General features: G+C 41.2%; 1 protein-coding gene across 1 annotated transcript in view; it reads right to left on the reverse strand.

Annotated features, from left to right (window-relative positions):
- The window catches only part of LOC133641469 (guanine nucleotide-binding protein G(o) subunit alpha-like), a 163,016-nt gene that overhangs the window by 47,041 nt on the left and 91,472 nt on the right, over positions 1–24,503 (reverse strand). The window contains exon 3 of the mRNA XM_062035208.1: positions 14,158–14,318. Coding sequence (XP_061891192.1) covers positions 14,158–14,318 — 161 coding nt within the window. The remainder of the gene's footprint in view (positions 1–14,157; positions 14,319–24,503) is intronic.

Consider the following 24,503-nt stretch of genomic DNA (forward strand, 5'->3'; position numbering starts at 1 on the left):
CAGGATTTGGGCGTGGCATGGCGCCAGACTTTGATCTGATGGCTTGCCAATGAACACAAAGCGTTACCAAGTTAAGATCGCGATCATAATTGTTACAAATGATGATGAAGATGCACTCAAGTGCCGTATGGGTCAGTACATAGTCGTATACATTCACAGTGGGTGGAGCTGGCCGGCAAATACCGCTTCAGGGCATCTCTAATCAAACTGCTATTACATCACTATAGATGATCGGACAGATATTATACTGATGGCTAATGATAAATTGTGAATAAATATTATCTACGACATAGGAAGTGGACGTAGCATGGCGCCAAACTGTGATCTGATGGTTTGCCACAAAACATGAAACGCCTCCCAAATTCAAATCTTGATTATGATTGGTATAAATGATGATGATGTCAGCCTGGAGTGCCCTAGGGGTCAGTACCTATTCATACCTCTTCATAGTGAAAACTGCACCTCGCCATTCTCTTTATATGTTCAGATCTTCCTCCAAACTGACATGAGGCTCTAAGGTTGGGTTCGATCATGCCTATACGATATCGACACTATCATTGCCCCCTTGTGGTAAAAAGTTAAAACATTCATAACGTTCTTCCATATGCTCCGATCACACAGAAATGTTGATGGTGGATCATGGCATTGTTTGGGATGCAACTACATCATTGCAGTGTCGCCAATATGGCCACCTTGTGGTGAAACATTATAACATATTAACTTGCTTACACATGCTCCGATCTTCCTGAAATTTTTGATGGGGGATTGAAGTATTGGGTAAGATGCAAGTGCATTACTGCAGTGGCGTCAATATCGCCCCATTGTGGTGGACAATTATAACAGTAATAACTTCCTGACACATGCTCTAATGTTCCCGAAATTTTAATGGTGAATTACGGTATTGGGTGCGATGTGACGGCATCATTGTAGTGGCGCCAATATCGTTCCCTTGTGGTAGACAATTACAGTCATAACTTCCTTACACGTGTGCCCATCTTCCTGAAATTTTTAGTGGTGGGTCATGGCATTGGGAAGACGTGACCCACCACTTTATTCAGCATTGTTTTTTGTTTTTTTATATGGGAGCTGTATTAATATACATCTAGCTGCAAAAAGCATTTTCTTTTCTTGATCATTCTAGCAGATAATCCCTTTTTAAAAAAAAAAAAAAAAAAAAGGGGGTTCAGTTTTTTAGATCACACTGGAGGAATGCTTCGAATAGCCCAGAAAATGTGTCTCAGATCATATTTGTGTGTAGCATATTCTACATTGTAGCAAAATGCCACAGATTGGAGCATGTGGATGGAAATGAATGTCTCCATGGTGACAGCTGGTAGTACACAAACAATCCTCCTTTAAATTGGGCGATCTGCATCACTTTTGCACTTGTTATTAATTGTGCATGGCTTCTTAGTGAATCACCTGCAACCCGTCCACCAATAGTATGTGCAATTTCTTTGTGTGCACACGGAAATTTGCACTTGTTATTTGGATCTTAGTAGATCAGGCTCCTGAAGTTCTGTCTTCTGGTCCAGACAAAAAAAATACTAACAATTATTTTGTTTGTTTAGCATTTACAAAGGCATTTTGTTAGACCAAAGTCTGTGCAGTAAAAAAACAAGGACATGACCGGGCATTTTTTTGTGACACTGTGTTGAAACTCAAATATTCCAAACAAAAATGCGGTCTAGCGGGTTAAATAGGATCACTATTATATTGTGTACTATTTTTGCCAGCTCAGGTTGCCAATACAAGCTTCTAAACCATATCCATAAAGAGAGCTGTGGCAGAAGGCCGCCTGCCAGTACGTGCGTACGTGCAGAAGCTCTCACATAGAGATGGGGAGAGAAGTGAGAGCGGGCTCAGAGAGAGTGCTTTGGACTAATTTTCTCTTTCCTCTGCATGCTCTTTGCTGTACTTTTAATTGATGCTCTCGGTCTGTGTAGCATTCACATGTGAGCTATGGAAATGAACCAGTTCACTGCAACAGACCGAGACTCAATCTGGTCTTTCAGGTCACGACAACTCAATTCTTGCCAATTGAACCCTCTAGATATAATATAACTTGCATTCATAAGACCCTTTTTGTATTTGAGTACAAAATTGTGCTTGTGTAAGTAGCACGCCAATATGGCTTGAGGTATTGTTTCTGACACTTGTCACCAATAAAGTCAACTCTACTGTATAGTTAAAGACTGCTGCTGGACATTCGTGCTTGTGCCATGACCTCAGAAGTTTACTCATGATGGACTGACAAACGGTTTTCCATCTTGCTCCTGTCAGGCATCCGGGCACAACTTGCTAATTGTTTAGTTTAGTTTATTTCGAACATTCTTAACGTTCATGTTTACACTTCTACCATTGATCATGTCTGAAAAAAAGAGGATGGTTATTCAATCCTACGCCTTCTCTGTGTCTCAGCAGTTTTTTATAGTCTGTTCACTTCCTGTGTTTAACATGTACCAGACCACACTTTTCTTGTAGGGAGTAAAGAAGGATAAACAACATTGACAGTAGTTTTCAAATGTAAAACACATCCTACTGGTTCCAGTCCTATGTACTGTATTTGAGATAAGTGATTGTGTCAGCCTTGGAGGTTTTAGCTTATCTGCTACTTTCACACACGGAGTGCCCTAAGGTTCCAATCTGGGGCCCATTTTATTGTATTTCTACATGCACCACATGGATGTTGATTTTTTTTTTTTTTTTTCAGATGACCCCCAAATTTTCAAACTTTGTTCAGATCTTGCTTGTGTTTTGCTTTATCTTCAGCAATTTCTGTCATTTTAGCAATACTAATCCCAAAAGAAGAACCATTCTCACAAAGGTGTGGTCAAAATTAAGGTAGAAATGCTGATTATCGGTCCTGCTAGACACCAACAACTATTTAATAATACCACCTTAACATTTGACAACCAAACAATTACACAAGGCGACTCGGTAAAGAATCTGGGTATTACCTTCGACCCAACTCTCTCGTTTGAGTCACACATTAAGGGGTGGACCACTCATCTGGGCATCAGTTGGGGACGTCTCTGCGCTGATGACTTGTCTCCATTTAAGATGATCCCCTGCTAGCCCCACTATGGACTGGACTCTCACACTATTAACTAGATCCACTCGACGTCCATTGCACCGGTCGCCTGGGGGCAGGGGGATCCCCACATCTGCGGTCCCCTCCAAGGTTTCTCATTGTATACCATTGAGTTGAGTTTATTCTTGCCCTGATGTGGAATCTGGACCGAGGATGTCGTTGTGGCTTGTGCAGCCCTTTGAGACACTTGTGAATTAGGGCTATATAAATAAACTTTGATTGATTGATTGGTAGTGTTCAGTTGTTGTTCTTTGTGATTGAATGGCAACCAGTCCCGGGTGTACTTCACCTTTTGCCCAAAGTCAGCTGGGAAAGGCTCACCTTTGACCATGAACATAATTAGCAGTAGAAAATGAATACATTGTTGTTATTTTTACTTTTTTATAGAGTTTAACTTTTTTAAAATCATTTTTATTACTTATTGTGAATGACCGCTTCAGTGGAGACTCTAAAATGAGACACTACTAAACTAGATGGCCATATTCAGCCTGCAGCTCTTTGTTTTATTGGCCCTCAGCTTTTAAAAAAAAAAAATTATGAATTCATTATCAATACGGTACATTATTGGATATTACACTCAGTTACCAATAAAACAAAGGTAAAACGTTGATGTTGATGTTTTCTTCAGATAGTTTAGCATCTGATTGTTTTTAGCATCTTTAATGCACAGAATATATAAAAAAATTCCTTTTTCTGCAGTCCTTGGTAAAAAAAAAAAGGTAAAACACCCAACGCTAAACCTTAACCTATATGAGAATCTTGTGATATGATAGAGAAGAATGTATGCAGCAGTGTGACGATCACTAGTAGCACAAAATAAAGAGTAAATGCGATGAACAAACACCTGATTATAATTAATGTTTCAGAAAATTATAGAAATGTAAATAAAATCTTAAAGGCGGTCTACTTAAAGACAGTGCTACTGTCTTTAATGAAGACTTGGCACTGTATGAATAACCCACATCCAAGCCATCGTGTGGTCCAGGGTCTGTATCTTACGATTCAACACTAAAAAAAGAACGGTGCCATACATGTACACAATGTAAGCATATGTGCATTGTGGTAAATAGGTCAACATGCTGCCATTTGTAAAAAAGGAACAGGAGGCTTCAGGCAGTAACCTCAGAAAAAAGCCTTCTTCTTTCCACAATGTACACTACTTACAAACATATGCAAACCGTTCCGCATCCTGAAAACTTTAATCAACCGAAGAAAATATTTAAATCAAAGGGGACATATTCAAAATGAGGATACATAATAGATGTTAACTTATATGTGATCTGATGGTTTGTCACACACAAGCAAACATGCACGCAGGCACACACACAGATTTATATTTACAACATTAACAAAATATACATACTACGCCAATATAAAAAAGCTTGTTGTGAAAAATGTATTGAATTTGACAAGAAAAAGGTCACAATTTCACAAGAACACCTTAGAATTTTGGCAGTATTATAATAAAAGTTGTAATTTTACTCAACGCAAGTAAAACTTTCACAAGAAAAACTGAACATTTGTGCAACATTATGATAAAAGTTGGAATTTTACTCAAAAACAGTCGCAATTTTACAAGAAAAGCTTAAAATGTTGGCAATTTTATGAAAATAGTCGTAACTTTACTCGACAAAAGTCACAATTTTATAAGAAAACTTTAAAATTTTGGCAATATTATAATAATCAGTATTTTACTTGGCAAAATTATGACAAAAGTCATAATTTTACTCAAAAAATGTCACTATTTTACAAGGACAACAAAAAATTGGCAACATTTTTATAAAAGTCAAAATGTTATATGACAAATGTCACCATTTTGCATTAAAAAGTAATAATTTTACATAAAAAAGTAATAATTTTACATAAAAAAGTAATAATTTTACGAGACAATATTGCAATATTACAGAAACAGAAAGAATATGAGAAATTGTTCCCGATTTTTTAAGAAACAAGTCGACACATTGTGAGAAACATACTGCTTTTAGTTAATACATTTTTTGTTTTGTTTATTTGTTTGAAATTGGTTTGTATGTAAATAATGTTCATTATTTACTTCAAGTTATTAGAGTATGTCTCTAAATACATATTTATTTTTACTCATTTTGGCCAAAGGGGGCGCATTTTAATTTCTTACACACAATTGTTATTACATATGTCGGCCAGAGGGGGCTCACTTCAAATTTTTACACAAACTTGTTATTTCATATGTTGACCAGAGGGGGAGCACTTTTAAAACCGACACACAGTCAATTTGAAAAATCCCTTCTTTTTGGGACCACCCTAATTTTGATAGATTTCACCACCAGGGGTGCAAATGAGACATTCTCTATTAGACGCAATGGTTTTCCGTATTGGGACCATGATTTATGTCCTAACTTGTTCACCGATCCTCATATGGAAGGTACTTTTCCTTGTTGATGTCTCAAGAAGGGTAGGAATACAAACACACACACACACACACACACACACACACACACACACACACACACACACACACACACACACACACACACACACACACACACACACACACACACACACACACACACACACACACACACACACACACACACACACACACACACACACAGGCTCCACAGGCCAAAACACAACAGGAAGTTTGCATCAATCTTTAATGTGACATTTAGCACACACAAATTGTTTGCTAGTGTACACACATTCATGCTGATATGGTCTTTCACAAAGTATGGATGCTGTTTGAAATGACTGAAAATGGCAAAACTAATTAAATATATGTAAATATAATACATGTACGTATAGGGGTGTAACGGTACACAAACATTTCGGTTCGGTACGTACCTTGGTTTAGAGGTGACGGTTCGGTTAATTTTCGGTACAGTAAGAAAACAACAAAATATAAATTTTTGGGTTATTTATTTACCAAATTTGCAAAATCTTTCAAAATAGTTTTCTTAGTGGAATATTTGATGTGAAGTAATCGGAACCTTGGATAGGTCAATAATTCATAATAACATTGATTTTGATTCAATATTATGTTTTCAGCAATGACAGTTTGAAAGAAAAAAAAACAGCTTTGTTTTATTAGTCAACATTGCAAGATTTTCTAAATTACATTTAACCTTTAAGCTTTTTTATTTCACTTTTGTTATGGTTTTGTTTATTTAACAGTATTTTTAGAATGTGCCGTGGGCCTTTAAAGCATTAGCTGTGGGCCGCAAATGGCATCCGGGGCACACTATTGACACCCCTGCTATAGATAGTAAAAATTTAATCTGATAAATCTTTGGATAAAAAGCAGAGCCTGGCGACAATGCGCGTTTATCATAACTCTCTCGCTCTCTCTGTCTCTGCCCCTCCCTCACGAATGCTGCTGCACGCACAATTTGTTTTGTTTTTAACCCCTTCTTAACCCTGAACGTACATTGAAAATACACGCAACCCTAACTCAGAATGCCGGACATTTGAGGCATTTAAGAAACTCCGCCCTGACAGCTCCGCAAAAGAGGACATGTCCGGTGAAAAGAGGACGTATGGTCAGTCTATCGTAGCCCGTTAGCTGCTAGCATGCCATGTGTTGTGCCTCGGTGTGCATTGTTTACACAACGTGCGTTACGCTACTTAATATGTCTGTGTGGAAACTCGTTCGGTACACCTCCGAACCGAACCGGAACCCGAACGGTTCAATACAAATACACGTACCGTTACACCCCTATGTACATAACTTTTTGACTTAGTTGCTTTTAAAGTAACTGAGAATCATTTAAATTCAGCTTTTTTTTCCTCTTGCTTCTATAGTCACTACATTGTTTTCTATTTTATGTTGCCATCATTCTGCTTTGCTTAATTTCCAGACATGTATTCATTGATTTCTATCCAAATGCAGTCTTACAGTGAGGCTTTTAGTCAACTCATTAGCTGATGTGGTTTGTACACAATGATGTCACTACCTGGAAGCACAGTGCACTGTCCATTATGTTGCTGTCAAGCTACAATTCATCTTCAAATGTCATGGCTGATCTGGTACAATATATAAATGCTTGTAGGAGCAACCTATGGCCACCAGAGGGCCCCTGAGAGCGTTTAAAACCTAGCACGCTTCTACAAACTTCCACAGGATGCATTGGAGGATTGATTGCATGGAACCTCACATGCTACAGGGCAGCTGCATTAGTCTTGTCAAGAAATGGAGCTCACTACCCATCTCGTAGCTACAGTACCAATTTATCTATGAACTAGTGTTGGTATTTTATATTAGCTAGCTGAAACTACATAGTCAAATATCATACATATAATATCATAGTTACTGATTTCTTTTGTGATATCACTATTTTTCAGGGGCAGCACGGTGGCAGAGGGGTTAGTGCGTCTGCCTCACAATATGAAGATCCTGAGTAGTCTTGGGTTCAATCCCGGCCTCGGGATCTTTCTGTGTGGAGTTTGCATGTTCTCCCCGTGACTGCGTGGGTTCCCTCCGGGTACTCCGGCTTCCTCCCACCTCCAAAGACATGCACCTGGGGATAGGTTGATTGGCAACACTAAATTGGCCCTAGTGTGTGAATGGGAGTGTGAATGTTGTCTGTCTATCTGTGTTGGCCCTGCGATGAGGTGGCGACTTGTCCAGGGTGTACCCCGCCTTCTGCCCGATTGTAGCTGAGATAGGCTCCAGCGCCCCCCGCGACCCTGAGAGGGAATAAGCGGTAGGAAATGGATGGATGGATGGACTATTTTTCAGTTTTCTTTGGCACCACTCTCAAGACTAGATACTCATTTTCCTTGAGGACATACATATTGCGGGGTCCACTGTCATGTTACACTGGCACAAAGCTTAAAGTGAAGTATATTTATATAGCGCTTTTCTCTAGTGACTCAAAGCGCTTTACATAGTGAAACCCAATATCTAAGTTACATTTAAACCAGTGTATGTGGCACTGGGAGCAGGTGGATAAAGTGTCTTGCCCAAGGACACAACGGCAGTGACTAGGATGGCGCAAGCGGGGATCAAACCTGCAACCCTCAAGTTGCTGGCACGGCCGCTCTACCAACCGAGCTATACCGCCCCAAATAAGCCTCAACTTCGGGCTGCACGATTTGGCAAAACAACGTAAACCACAATTTTCTTGTAATTAAGATCCCGATTCTCTGGGATGATTTTCGATTGACCATGTTCAGGGCATTTTGCTTTCGTTTGAAATAAATATTTTTTTTAATTATTGTTTGTTTTTGGTTTATCATTATTATCAGATTCCTTTTCTTCTTAATCCATCCATCCATCCATTTTCTACCGCTTGTCCCTTTCCGGGTTGCGGTGGGTGCTGGAGCCTATCTCAGCTGCATTCGGGCGGAAGGCGGTGTATACCCTGGACAAGTCGCCACTTCATCACAGGGCCAACACAGATAGACAGACAACATTCACACTCACACTCACACACTAGGGCCAATATAGTGTTGCCAATCAACCTATCCCCAGGTGCATGTTTTTAGGGGGTGGGCGGAAGCCGGAGTACCCGGAACCCACGCAGTTCTTCTGCTTGTGAAAAACTTTCATTGGTCTCACCATACTTGCCAACCCTCCCGATTTTTCCGGGAGACTCCTGAATTTCAGTGCCCCTCCCGAAAATCTCCCGGGGCTACCATTCTCCAGAATTTCTCCCGAACAACAATATTAAGGGCGTGCCGTGATGGCACTGCCTTTAGCATCCGCTTTTTCACCATTCAAACAGCGTGCCAGCCTAGTCACATGTTGTATGCGGCTTCTGCAGATACACGCAAGTGACTGCAAGGCATACTTGATCAACAGCCATACAGGTCACACTTAAGATGGTCGTATAAACAACTTTAACACTGTTACAAATATGCGCCACACTGTGAACCCACACCAAACAAGAATAACAAACACATTTCGAGAGAACATCCGCACCGTAACACAACATAAACACAACAGAACAAATACCCAGAATCCCTTGCAGCCCTAACTCTTCCGGGCTACAATATACACCCCTGCCTGCCACACCTCAACCCCCCCTCCAATCTCACGAATTCGGAGGTCTCAAGGTTGGCAAGTATGGGTCTCACTGCTGTTGTCCATGGGATGTCCAAGAAGGAAAATTAACTTTTTTTTAATAGCAATGAATAGCAAGACAAAACAATCCATCAAGTCAAAATTGATGAAACTGCTCCCCTCACCTCCCAGGGGGTGATCAAGGGGATGGGTCAAATGCAGAGGACAAATTTCACCACACCTAGTGTCAATCATTGGTACTTGAACTTTAACTTTAACTTAAAAACAGGCTTGCTCACTCCACAATGCATTTGTGCACATAATAAAGACATGTCAAAAGAAAAGTAAGTTAATTAACGGGAATCGCCTCTCGCATGAGCTGATGAATGATACCCAGCGTGTCGCTCCAGCTCGCAGGGAGCGAGGAAAGTATGTCGCCGTCATGCTAATCGACCTTGTGTAAAATGGCAGCGTTTGTTTGTGATGCAACTCGTTAAATACAATGAATATGATTACAATTTTAATTGGTTCTGCAATTTTCATGGATACATATTCTTAACTGGCGTTATGCACTCAATTTTACATCAGTATGGTGCAGACTAAGCAGTGCTATGCTCATACTGCTTCCCCAAGTCAGCCTTCATGCGCATCTCGGTCACCTTAAATGTTCAACTCTTTCAACTCGGCGTGGCGAAGTTGGTAGAGTGGCTGTGCCAGCAATCGGAGGGTTGCTGGTTACTGGGGTTCAATCCCCACCTTCTACCATCCTAGTCACGTCCGTTGTGTCTTTAGGCAAGACACTTCACCCTTGCTCCTGATGGCTGCTGGTTAGCGCCTTGCATGGCAGCTCCCGCCATCAGTGTGTGAATGTGTGTGTGAATGGATGAATGTGGAAATACTGTCAAAGCGCTTTGAGTACCTTGAAGGTAGAAAAGCGCTATACAAGTATAACCCATTTATCATTTATTTATTTATAAATGTTGGATTAAGACATACGTTTCAATTTGAAACCAGATTCGTCTTGCATGTTTTCACATTGGGTGGCCTTTTCATAATCTACTGCAATCTACTATTAACATAGCACAGTGGGATCATAATCAATCAATCAATCAATCAATCAATCAATCAATCAATCAATCAATCAATCAATCAATCAATCAATCAATCAATCAATCAATCAATCACAATCGATTACAAGTCCCTCATAGGGCTTCACTAACCACAACAAGATCCCCTGATCTGAATCCACATTCAGGCAAGGAAAAACTTCAAAAGCCCGAACTGGGGAAAAAGATGAATCCTTGAGAAGGGACCACAGATGTGGGGAACCCCATCCTTGGTGACCGGCTGTAATGGATGCCGAGTGGGTACAGTTATTGAATTGTTACATTAATAGATACAGGTAAAGTTCGATATAACACGGTCCCGTACAAAGCGATGTTCTATAAAACGCGTTCATGCCATGGACCCCAAATTTTCGCCCGGAGTCAACCAAATTATCGACTGTCCATTCTGTGTCGTGGGAGTACACAGAGGGGGGGGCCATCCACCAAACATCATCGTTATCCTCATCAACCCCGGCTGTTTGCCGTCAGTGACATTAAGCGGATGGGACAAATGTTCGTTTACGCTGTCCGTGTTTTTAGCTGGGCTCTTTTTTCTTTGTCTACATTGAGAAGAAAACAGACCTTTTTGTTTTCAATTCTGTCAACTGCGACAAGACACGATTATGCAATCTCAACACTTAAGCAAGAACAAAGCACAACACAGAGAAGGATTCAAACAATTTAAAGAAAGAGTCACGCTACCATTCACCATCAAGAAGACAGGAACTTAAAAACTTACACTACTATGCCTTGGTAAGTCTGCAAACCCCTGCTGTTTTCACCAAATAAGTTGGTATCATCTTATTGTATTATTTTAAGGCCAGGCGATTATATAATCGTGATTGATTAAGGCCATGTCTACACTAAGTCGTTTAACCCCTTGAACGAATAATTATTTAGCCTAAGCCCCGTTTCAGCCACACTAAACCAGCATTTAAGTCCCCCTCCTCGGACAAATTTTTACACGGGTAAATGTGGCGTGTATTTCTTGAATCTGCGGCCCTTAGCTTTGTATGGACTCATTGATTGTTTACAAACTGAGTTCGGAGAGGAAGTGAAGTCAGAAAGACCGCGCCCCACACAGGAAGTGACGTCAGCTTCATAATAAAGCGGTTTAGTAACTCAGAGATAACCACTGGAAATATGAAGGCGAGTCATCCAGACATGCCCGTGTTTCTCCTTCCTCTACATGAACGCTTGTGGAAATCACACATGAATACCTTAAGAGAAAGCGATTGCAGCTATTTGGGATACTACACATCTCAGACGGCAAGAGAACTTTCGAATGTCGAGGTCAGCTTGGATTCTACTTAACAAAAAACTTCTTCCATTTGTCGAAGGAGAGACTACGAGAATGCGGACTCCCGTAGATGTGATAAAAAAAGGTAGCGTGTGCTTTGTATTACCTGGCCGTCGAGGGAAGACTAACTACGGAAAACGGCAAATGCTTTTGGATTGGCAAAGCAGACTGTATCGCCATGTATGTTGCGGACTCAACGTCTAGGTCCAGAGTATATAAAGTCACCAAAAACGAATGGACAATGAAGGTGAAGGCAAAAGAGTGAGGAGTGTCCTGACCAGATATCTAGCTCCCTAGATTGATTGTTGTCAAATGTTCTTTGTCACATTGTGTACTTTCATGTCTAATAAAGATTTGATTAACTTATGATGGCTCAGGTGTGATTCACTACAATAGGGCCCCACAGCACATTGGATTCCAGTTCATTGAAATACCACAACACTGGATATTGTTCAGATAAGTAAAATTTAAGAACTTGCACACAAAGCAACACTGGATGTGACTATGACATGCACATTTTCCCCGCATGCGTATTAGGTCGTGTTGCGCCAGCGGACGGAGGGGGTCTTAAACGGTGGCATTGTTGTGTGTGGACACGGATAAGGTTAGTTGGGATTTACCCTGGATAACCTTAGTCTAAACGGGGCCTTAAGTTCGATCACGGTGATCATCTGTTAGCATATATTACCTCGATCAAACATGTCAGAAATTTCTGCTAGAAGATACCACAGTAGTTAACAGCGGGAAAGCAACGATGCTCTGTATAATCCTCCACGGAACAATCCACCTTTATTGAGCGTGATCTTGTGTGCGCACGGAACAAATCACCTTTATTGAGCGTGATCCTGTGTGTGTCTGTGAATGTCTTTGTGTACGTGTGCGTGTGTTTGTGTGAAAGTGTTTGGGTACTCGTGTGTGCTCGACCGTCGCGAAAGTCAGGCTTTTTACGACATCATTAATGTTCAATCCACTTACACAGGTGGAAGTGGATCCCAGGAGAATAAAATAAAGAAATATGGCTAACACTGGCATAGAAGTTGAAGCACAACATTGAGAAGGATCAGACACTTTCACTGACTGCTGCAACTCGCTGGTAATCCTGCCCTGAATGCGGACTCGCAGGCAGGCGCAGAATGTCTGTGGGACTGAACTACTGTATTGGCTACGACTGGAATATTCTACACACCAACTAATATAATCAGAAAAATATATATTTTTATACTTAAATATTTTTTTATCAAACTTTTTGTTGGTTTGCTGTAATTCAACTCCTCTGACATAACGTACAACAAAAAAAAATGCAGACAATTTTTGTTCAAATAATTTTTGAGCTTGTGGATGAAAACATTGTGTTTCTGAAATATTCATTAAACGTGCTTAATGTGTTTGTACACATTATTTTACAGTACCTTGAATTCAAACTGTACTTTAATGTGTTTTCATGGAACTACAATATTTGAGTTAAAAAAAAAAAATCACAAACTGGGTCACTGCTTGCCTTTTGCCAAACCACTGGTAAGATGCACTGGTGTATACAAGTAATCAAAGAATATAAATAATAATTTACCATGTCAAAGTGATGTTTAGTAATCGTTAACTTGAAATAAAAGTTTCATAGTATTCATTAGTGCATTATTTCAAGTGTTTCTTATTAGTTATATTATGAAAGGTGGCTATCATTAGGACCTGGCGAGGAGCAATCACATTTAATGAAATCAGTCATTCAATAACAAATGCATGACCAACCGCACTGGCTCACCACTTCAAAATGTGTTAAGTAAACTAATTTTAAGCAAGGAGCTGCACTCTCACATTAGCCAAAGTTGCTAAACTTTAAGTGTGAGTACCCTCGTAATCTAATCGCTGTTTCAATTCTTATGTCATATTGTTGTGTTGACAGTCTTAGTCTATGTAATATTACCATGGAAATCAAATTACTGTATTTCCTTTTCACTGATAAATCAGCTCACTAAAATGGTCAAAACTGTGAGTAATCAAATTTGAGACAAACAATTACGCTGCAGCCACCCCTGAAATTACTGCAAATAGTGTGTACTGCTGAATTACTCCAACAATTAAAGTCAATCTCTCCGGTTTTTCTTCATGTCCCTGCATGTACTGTAATTTGACAGGATCTACGGTGCACAGTTAAACAAGGACTACACACACAAACATGGCACTTAACGGAAATGGCTCCATCCCTCCCATTCCCCGCTTCGTTGGATATGTTTTCTCCTGCTGTCTGCATCTCCACCCACACACAGGCACTCAGCATAAATCAGGCCCGGCACTGGTAATGGTGATTGACTGTTGGGAGTAATAGCTGGTGTATGATCACATTGAGAAAATTTAAAATAATTAGTGCTGTGGGTTTGTTGAGGTGTTCACTGCCTTTTTGGGGGAGTGAATGCATCAAAGGGGGTCAAAGGGATATTTTTAATACTTAAAATATAATATTGTTCTCGAAAATGACGATATATAAACCAATTTTGTGTTGCTTAGCTGTGAAAGGTGCATGTGTTGTTCTGATTTGGGATGAGCAATATACAGTAATGTATTTGTTGTTAAAATTCCTACAACCAATACTATTAAACTCTTAATGCACACGGTAAGATATGTACAGTAAGACAAGTAAATACAATAACCGACAAGAAGACACACAGACATGGATACGTACTACTGTGCTGAATCGTTAAGCTGGTACTCCCGTGCGCGGCTGAAGCATTCCTGGATCCCTGAGTCGGACCAGAGACGCATCATGGCGGAGAGCAGTTCAGCAGAGTAAGGCTCTGTGTCCTCCATACGACTAACCACATCACACACCATCTTGGCATCCGCCTAAAGGGAGAGAGGAGGAAGGAAGAGTAATGTCATCTGAAGGCCTGATGAGGATCAAAGTGCCCGAACAATATTAAAATATCATCAAAGCAACACTTATGCACCAAGGCATGATTGCGGTAAAACAGACATATCGAGTCAAGTGCATCATCAGAATCAGAATCAGAATCAGAATAGTTTTATTGCCATTGTTTGAGAACAGGTTCACAAACTAGGAATTTTTCATGCATGGTTAAATAGTATTACGTTTACAATACATATGTTGTCACAATTAATATTTTTAAATCAATCGACAGACATTGATTCACTTTTTAACCAACTAAAAACATGTTCATAAACCAGGCCAATGAATGCGTGTGCTGACAAACTCTGTCATGTCTTGAAGTAAATATTGCCTGGTCATTTTAGTGTTGAGTCAAAGTTTGTTAAGCCAAGCGCTGCACACAATCCTAACAGTCAAGTAAACACTTGGGCTTATACAACATGAGAGGTGTACAGGCTGGTCCAACAATATTACACTCCTCAGGACTACCTCAGAGTAGTTAATTTTTTTTGTTTGTCTGTTTTGAATACAAAACTTGAAGAGTTCTTAAATTGTAGCCAGTGGAAGCATCAAACGCATTATATTAATTAGCATAGGATTGTGTTATTCAGTATTATGGCAGTATATACGTACATATATATACATATACATACATATGTATATATATATACATATGTATATATATATATATACTGTATATATATATATATATACTGTATATATATATATATATATATATATATATACATATATATATATATATATATATATATATATATATATATATATATATATATATATATATATATATATATATATATATATGATACAGTGTTTGTGTTTGGTTGTTTCTATATATATATATATACATATACGTGTATTGTTGCATTTGTTGATAATAGAGGTAATTATTAGGGCTGTGAATCTTTGGGTGTCCCACGATTCGATTCAATATCGATTCTTGGGGTCACGATTCGATTCAAAATCGATTTTTTTTTTCAATTCAACACGATTCTCGATTCAAAAACGATTTTTTTCCCGATTCAAAACGATTCTCTATTCATTCAATACATAGGATTTCAGCAGGATCTACCCCAGTCTGCTGACATGCAAGCAGAGTAGTAGATATTTGTAAAAAGCTTTTATAATTGTAAAGGACAATGTTTTATCAACTGATTGCAATAATGTAAATTGTTAAGGTATTGCTGTGTATTGTTTTGTTGGATTAAAAATTTTTTTTTTTAAAATTAAAAAAAATCGATTTTTTAAAAATGAGAATCGATTCTGAATCGCACAACGTGAGAATCGCGATTCGAATTCGAATCGCGATTCTCACGTTGTGCGATTCAGAATCGCACGTTTAATATTCATTAAACGTGCTTAATGTGTTTGTACACATTATTTTACAGTACCTTAAATTCAAACTGTACTTTAATGTGTTTTCATGGAACTACAATATTTGAGTTAAAAAAAAAAATCACAAACTGGGTCACTGCTTGCCTTTTGCCAAACCACTGGTAAGATGCACTGGTGTATACAAATAATCAAAGAATATAAATAATAATTTACCATGTCAAAGTGATGTTTAGTAATCGTTAACTTGAAATAAAAGTTTCATAGTATTCATTAGTGCATTATTTCAAGTGTTTCTTATTAGTTATATTATGAAAGGTGGCTATCATTAGGACCTGGCGAGGAGCAATCACATTTAATGAAATCAGTCATTCAATAACAAATGCATGACCAACCGCACTGGCTCACCACTTCAAAATGTGTTAAGTAAACTAATTTTAAGCAAGGAGCTGCACTCTCACATTAGCCGAAGTTGCTAAACTTTAAGTGTGAGTACCCTCGTAATCTAATCGCTGTTTCAATTCTTATGTCATATATAATCGATTTTTTCCCACACCCCTAGTAATTTTTGTCATTATTCATTATCAATCATGCTATTTCTATTGGTATTTGTATTGCTCCATTTGTAGTGTAACAATGTTCATTGTGATTTCTGTGTTATTAATTTTTTACTTCACTAACTGCTTCTTTGGCATGCTATCACTTTTCGTATCATATTTGTACATATCATATTTGCTTATGCTGGTCTGTTGTTGTTGTTGTTGTTATTGTTGTGTTTGTTGTTGTTGTTGTCTCTCTGTCTTATCCCCCGCAATTTCCCCCTCTGTCTTCTTTTTTTTTCTCTTTCTATCTCCTTCTGCTCTGGTCCGGCTGCGCCAAACATTAACATAAATCCATTAAATAAAGTCAAATACAAATAAGGTAACAAGAGAAGTATCGCACAATTGTCTTCTGTAAAGTAAATCTGTACAACAAACATGGGCAAAAAATAAAATAAAAATACTTTCGATATTTCAAGACTTACGGTCATTTGAAAACAGCACTGCACATCATAATGGCGGCTACAGTTTCGATGTTAAAGGTCTAAAAAAAATATTTGGAATCGTCCGGCGGGTGGAATTGCAAATCTTAATGGGCCATAATTTGCCCAGATGTGATATAGAGGGTTTTTGGTATTAATCCATCTTCTGCAATCCCAGCCACTGCCGTTGTGTCCTTGGGCAAGACACTTCACCCACCTTGCGCCCAGTGCCACCCACACTGGTGTATGAATCTGAATGAATGTTTTGTGGTGATCGGTTGGTGCAAATCGGCAGCCATGTTTCCGTCAGTTTACCCCAGGGCAGCTGTGGCTACAAATATATCTTACCAAGCACCACCATATTGTGAATGTGGAGTGAATTCATAATGGGTGTATTGTGTTTTGAGTCACTAGAAAAAAGCGTTATACAAATATTTAAAACATGAGATGAGTTGCACGTTTCACACCAACCAAAAAGCTCAGTTTTACCCGTCCACACATGAACACTGAGTTTTGCATCATGGCAAAATTCTGTAACCATTATTGCAAATTCGACGTGTATGGGATTTTACGTTGTGCCGTCCTTCCCATTGTATTATGTTTCAAAAATAGGCAAGGACTGCTGATAATGAGAGATTAAGACCACATCTACAGACACACTCTTTAAGCTGCCGAGGCGGAGGCACCATGACACCTTGTCCTTTTTCAATAATACTGTAAAGCTTCTGGCCTCTTATACTTGGCAACAATCCAACTGGAACAGTTTTGATTTAATATGTTTTCCAGCTTGGAATAAAGCTGAGCTTGAGCTTCCTCCCAGTGATTGATGCTGGCTGCGGTGTCACACAGCACCTGATATGGAGAAAGAGCTAGTGTGTGCATCTGGATGTCCGCATGTGAATGAGGGTCAGTGCAAAATGAGACTTACTGTACTCTGTTTTCTATTTGTGTGTGTATTCCACTTTGAAGTGCTGGGCAGTGGGCCACAGATACACGTACAAGCACTAAGCAGACAAAGGGAAGCATCTAAACATTTTGTCCAGGATCAGTGTGTGTGTGAGAGATGCTGATGGGCTTTTTGTTGTGCAACCATCCCTGTTTTACATTCATTTGCTTTCTCACTCACTTTCAAGCAAACTCAACACTTATCTAGAGCCAAATGCCAAACTGTAACCATCTCTAATTACCGGTAACCCACACGGCTTTATGATCATGTGGCAATGATACCATTCAAAAAATGTCCAACATGGAAAATAATGTAGTCCAAAATATTTAAAACATCAGTTAAAATTATTGGATTTATCACAGTATTTTCAATTTACAATGCAATAATTATTTTTGTCCCACTGCAGTTCAACTCTGACTTTACTATTAGATGTATTATGTTTGGGTAAGAACCTAATTTCATAGTGATGTTCTGATATATTTTAGTCCGGACACAGGATAAAGTTGGTTCTGGTTAAATGGTCCACACATGCATGTTTTCCATCCTATGTATATTTAACCATGCTAGTCACACTTAAGGGCTGTGGGCTGAATGCAGCTAACCAAATCCTTGTACGTGTCTGTGCAAGAGCTTTAAACCAACAGCAGGTCCATGAATAAAAATGCATCGTGTGAGAGTATAGGAGGCTACTTACTATATTCGGTGAAATGAGTGTAAAAATGACAATGTGGGCATTATTTAATGTTTAGAGGGCTCTACATTGTTAACAGTTTTTTACAACTCTAACTATAAAAATATTAAAATGATTGATAATATTATTATTATTATTGATTAATTCTGAAATGTGTTTAGTACGGTCAGACCAATTAGTTGTGATCAATAAGAATTATAATTGAATCTGTATTGAATAATATCTGATTGTTCATGAACCGTTTTTCAAATATCTTGTTTTTGAATCGTATCGTAACACATGTATCTAGATGCTTGTCGAATCGTCCATCACAAAGAGTTGTACAAGCCTAACAGTTATTAACAATAACAGCCACCTTTCTTAAGTCAATCAATCAAAACTTTATATGACACGTTTCATACACAGGCAAATTGCCACAAAATGTGATAAAATGAAAAGACTCAAAATAATTCACACAATAAAAAATAACGCCATTCTCACTTGTCACCATCACCACCAAAAGGACCAGTGCCATTAATCTGACAGTGAGCTAAGAATATAACAGCGGCTACATTGCACAATTGAGACAGAATAACTTTTTTTAAGGGCTTTGTATCCCGAATTGCACAGCTCCCATAAGCTCCATTGTAAGCAAACTTTTGATCGCATTTATTTAATATTTAGAATGCAAAAAATAAATAACATCCATCGTCATGTCTTTCATAATGATTGTGAATTCCCCAAAAAGTGCAGTTCCCCTTTAATGGGCTGAATATAACAAATTAAATTGATTTGTTTTGCTGTCTGTCAGCTTTTGCTGATGGTGTTCGATTTTCTTGCAATATGCATTTTCTTGCAATTGCATCATTACAACACACCGTTACAACACCACAGCGCCGCCCAGAGTGCACCTTCAGTGTGCTAAAAGTACGTTTTGTTGTTTAAATCGCACAATATTGCCCAGAAAAGGTGGTACATATTATATTTTTGTGCTGCATGGCAACAACATGACACAATGCACTTGTTATCAATTGTACACACAGTCTGACTAAATCACCAGCAACACACCCACTAATAGTACACACAATGTTATAGTTACCACACATTATTTAGCACTTTAGTAGATCAGGCTCATAATATATTTTTTCCATTTCCTAGCACACAAAATTCCCATGAGATCAGTAAAAAAAAGTTTAATTTGCACAAAGGACATAATCACTTACAGTAAACTATAATTACCGTGTGTTTCTGTCATTTTGCCGATGCTTTATTTAAAATGATAGATAGCTAAACTATGTTTGAATACCGGTTTCTGCATAATATAAACAATTCTTAAATTTTTTTTTTAAATGAAAGAGCCATTTAGCATGCACACAGTAGTAATGTGTACAACAAAAACAGTACAGTATCTCTCTGATTGTGAACCAATTAGATATCTCGGATAACAATCACTATTAAGTCTGTTTTCACTCTGTCTTGTCAGTCCCAACCCTCCTCTCTTCTATTTTTGGACTTGCGTTCACTCGTTCAATCATTTTTTTCATCTGTCTTGACAACTGAACCTAACCCTAACATCATGGCTGTAGTCGTATAACCAGCATACGATCTAAAGCCAAATCCACAAAGACAATTCATTATTATATCATCTTTTTTCTCTGCTGTCTACTGGCACACCACACCCTCTGACGCTGCCTCTAGTTTTCAACTATCTTCATCCCTCTCTCTTTCCTACTCCTCCACATCATGTGACTCTCTGATGCAGTTGCCATGGTGACCATGGCTCATCCCCCAGGAATGCAATATTCACTGTTTGGCTCTCCCTTGTGATCTTCCCATCTATTCCGCTGCACCCTTCTTGTTTCCATCACCCTTATCGACCTGTCCCTCCTTTTTGTCTTACCCTGTTCCACGATATATAAAAACATAATTATCAAACATACTTTAATTTCTGCATTTATCTGAATCTTTTCTGTGCAACTTATGTATCTACAGAGGGAGAAATATATCTTCTTGTCTCACACACTCCCTCCCTCTGTGGAGCCACTGCTGAAAACTGGAAGTAATGAAATATTTAACTGTTGTTCCGGCCCTCCTATGGTCTGCCCTGTGGAGCCCTCACACACAGATGTATTGACACACACACACACACACACACACACACACACACACACACACACACACACACACACACACACACACACACACACACACACACACACACACACACACACACACACACACACACACACACACACACACACACACACACTATGTAGCCCAGGCTTTGCTTCATTGGGGCTTCCGTCAGCACACTCACAGGGTGTCATACAAACACCCATCTACAGAGGAAGGATCCCCTGGATGCAAAGCATACAAATCGTGTGATTGTTAAAATGTGCTTTATGGTGGCAAGCATAACACCAAGAGGGTGGTAAAAATAATTTTCATCGTCCCCACCTAAACACTGAGGGAGAACAGGTGGAACACGGAGAAAGGAGAAGCATGCATATGGATGTCGAATCTTACAGCTGCAACTTATTAACATTTTCTTTTGCTCTCCAAATTATGTTGGATACCTTCACAATTAACACATACCTAATTGTTAGTAAGTAGACTTCACTAATGATGGCAACTTGATGCAAATGTGGTTATAGTTTAGTTTCATTTGAATATGCTAAGCTAAATTACATACATTAACATATTATGGTTATACTTGTATTGTACTTAGTATTCATTAGTTGGCTGCTGGGTGCCCAAAACAGGAGCTAATTGCAACAGCAGAAGTTGTGCAGTAGAGGTATTAACATATTTGTACTATGTCTAATTTCAATATGGGTGGGATCCTCGTTTACGGTTGGAAATAGAAAACATTGTGGGTGGACAGGGAAAACATTCTGTGGATTCTGAAAATAATGCTTTGTTTTTATCCAATCAGAATTCAGCTAGCCTATGTTGCCATGCTGTACCAAATCTGCCGGGGCCTTCAAATTCAGTAATGCGGGCGTCTGTGCACTGTAAGTGAACGGGCACATACAGTGATTGTCATGTCTGTGTTCATGTTTTTGTTTGGCCATGTGCTGTTTTGTTTTTTGGACACTTCCTTAGTTCCTTGTTTCACTTCCTGGTTTTGTTTGTCACCATAGCAACCATTAGTTTCACCTGTTCCACGTTTGTACTCACACACACCTGTCTCACGTTTTCACATTGTCATGTCACGCACCTGTTCACAGTTAAGTCACGCACCTGTTGTCACTATATAGGCTTTTCTGTTTCTGTTGTTCGTCCTGGCGACATCACCCATTCATGCCATGTCCACAGTTCCTTGTCACGTTAGTTCTTGTTTCATCTCTTGTCACGTAAGTTTTTGTTTGTTTAATGTTCATAGTTCTCCGCCATTGTGCGCACCTTTTGTTTTCCTAGTCAAGTTTGTTACCTCCTCTGTGAGCGCCTTTTGTTTGTACCTTTTGTTTGAGTTTATAGTAATAATTAAACTATGTCTTTACCTGCACGCCACGTCCGTTCCAATTATTTTGCACCACGGGAGAGCAAACCACGCCATAGACAAAGTCTTGACAGATGTCGCCAGCACGAGAGCTCTCCCGCAAAAAAATGGGACAATTTTGACGAGGTAACGTGGGAGGTCCTGCGCGCCATGGAAGCCGAGACACTCCGCCATTCCCCCATGGAGCGCAGGGATCTCATGTGGGGTCCGACCGGCAAACTGGTGCCGATCAGCTCCCTTTGGTCCGAGGATGGCGCTGCGTCACCGCAGTCCCGGAAGCGCCGCTCCCAACGAAGGACGTCAGGGAGGGCTTCCACAAGCATTGGAAAGGACGCATCGTTCCCGCAAGCTTCTCCCCCTCCGGGCGGAAACGAGCTGCAGCCAGCCCGGCTTCCCCAGGACGACGTCACGCCGCTGCCAGTGGGTGACGTCATGGATTTTTTTCCCCTGAACTCTTTTTCTTGTCAGCCACATCCAACCAAAGACTCTAAATCCATGATTAAATATTACCAAGACATGTTTTTAGAAATCAGATCCTGTCAATCACAGTCACCCAATTTTCATGCCCCGCCCCCCAGGACTCATGCCACGCCCAAGTCAGAAATTTTTTTTTCACCCACAAAAGCCCAGGTGGGGGGGAACGAAAGACCTTTTGGACAATTTAGAGGGGAGGATTCTGCCCTCCTCCTGAACCCCCTCCGCCCACCCCAAAAGACGGTTCCAGACCGCGGGGAGCGCGTCTGGGATCCGCTCCTTGAGGGGGGGGCTAGGGCTGGGAATTGTTCAGGTGGGGTGGGTCAGCATCGTCACGCCAAGCCACAGCCTCCAGCACGACCACCACCACCTGTCTTTCGACCTGCCAAGCCACAGCCACCAGCACGACCCCCACCACCAGTCTTTCGTCACGCCAAGCCACAGCTTCCAGCACGACCTCCACCACCTGTCTTTCGACCTGCCAAGCCACAGCCACCAGCACGACCCCCACCACCTGTCTTTCGACCTGCCAAGCCACAGCCACCAGCACGGCCGCCACCACCAGTTTTTCGACCATGCCAAGATCCACCTGCTCCACGCCAAGCGCCACCAGTACCTGCTCCACGCCAAGCGCCACCAGTACCTGCTCCACGCCAAGCGCCACCAGTACCTGCTCCACGCCAAGCGCCACCAGTACCTGCTCCACGCCAAGCGCCGCCAGTACCTGCTCCACGCCAAGCGCCGCCAGTACCTGCTCCACGCCAAGCGCCGCCAGTACCTGCTCCACGCCAAGCGCCGCCAGTACCTGCTCCACGCCAAGCGCCGCCAGTGGCTGCCCCACGACGCCAAGCGCCGCCCGTGGCTGCCCCACGACGCCAAGCGCCGCCCGTGGCTGCCCCACGACGCCAAGCGCCGCCCGTGGCTGCCCCACGCCGCCAAGCGCCGCCCGTGGCTGCCCCACGCCGCCAAGCGCCGCCCGTGGCTGCCCCACGCCGCCAAGCGCCGCCCGTGGCTGACCCACGCCGCCAAGCGCCGCCCGTGGCTGACCCACGCCAAGACCAAAGCCAAGACCAAGAACCGCCAAGTGACCAAGAACCGCCAAGTGACCAAGAACCGCCAAGTGACCAAGAACCGCCAAGTGACCAAGACCAAGAACCGCCAAGTGACCAAGACCCGCCAAGTGACCAAGACCAAGAACCGCCAAGTGACCAAGAACCGCCAAGTGACCAAGACCAAGACCCGCCAAGTGACCAAGACCAAGACCCGCCAAGTGACCAAGACCAAGACCAAGTCCAAGCACCGCCACGCCAAGTCCAAGACAAAGACCAACCACACCAAGACCAATCACGCCAAGTCCAAGACCATGACCCACGCTGCCAAGACCAAGACCGCCAAGGCCAAGACCACCCACGCCAAGACAAAGACCCCCCACGCCAAGCTTCGCCGCCTGACGCACCACGCCAAGCTTCGCCGCCTGACGCACCACGCCAAGCTTCGCCGCCTGCCACGACAACGCGCCCACCTCCTCGTCGGCCAAGGATGTGGCCTTTCCATGGGCGTCCGCCACGCCAGGTGCGCCGACCTCCTCGTCTGCCACGAATGTGGCCATTCCCAGGTCGCCCACCTCGTCAGGTTCAGCGGCGGTCTACCCGCCGCCGCCACCTGACTCTGCCCCGGTGGATTCGGGAACACCTGGTCTGGCGACCCACCGCCATGTCCCCCTCCCCCCCTCCCATGACTCTTGATCCTGTTTTTTGTTTTTGGACATCTGGGATCTGTCCGTAAGGGGGGGGTTCTGTCATGTCTGTGTTCATGTTTTTGTTTGGCCATGTGCTGTTTTGTTTTTTGGACACTTCCTTAGTTCCTTGTTTCACTTCCTGGTTTTGTTTGTCACCATAGCAACCATTAGTTTCACCTGTTCCACGTTTGTACTCACACACACCTGTCTCACGTTTTCACATTGTCATGTCACGCACCTGTTCACAGTTAAGTCACGCACCTGTTGTCACTATATAGGCTTTTCTGTTTCTGTTGTTCGTCCTGGCGACATCACCCATTCATGCCATGTCCACAGTTCCTTGTCACGTTAGTTCTTGTTTCATCTCTTGTCACGTAAGTTTTTGTTTGTTTAATGTTCATAGTTCTCCGCCATTGTGCGCACCTTTTGTTTTCCTAG

Source organism: Entelurus aequoreus, linkage group LG24 (genome assembly GCF_033978785.1).
Source record: "Entelurus aequoreus isolate RoL-2023_Sb linkage group LG24, RoL_Eaeq_v1.1, whole genome shotgun sequence".
Lineage (NCBI taxonomy): Eukaryota > Metazoa > Chordata > Actinopteri > Syngnathiformes > Syngnathidae > Entelurus > Entelurus aequoreus.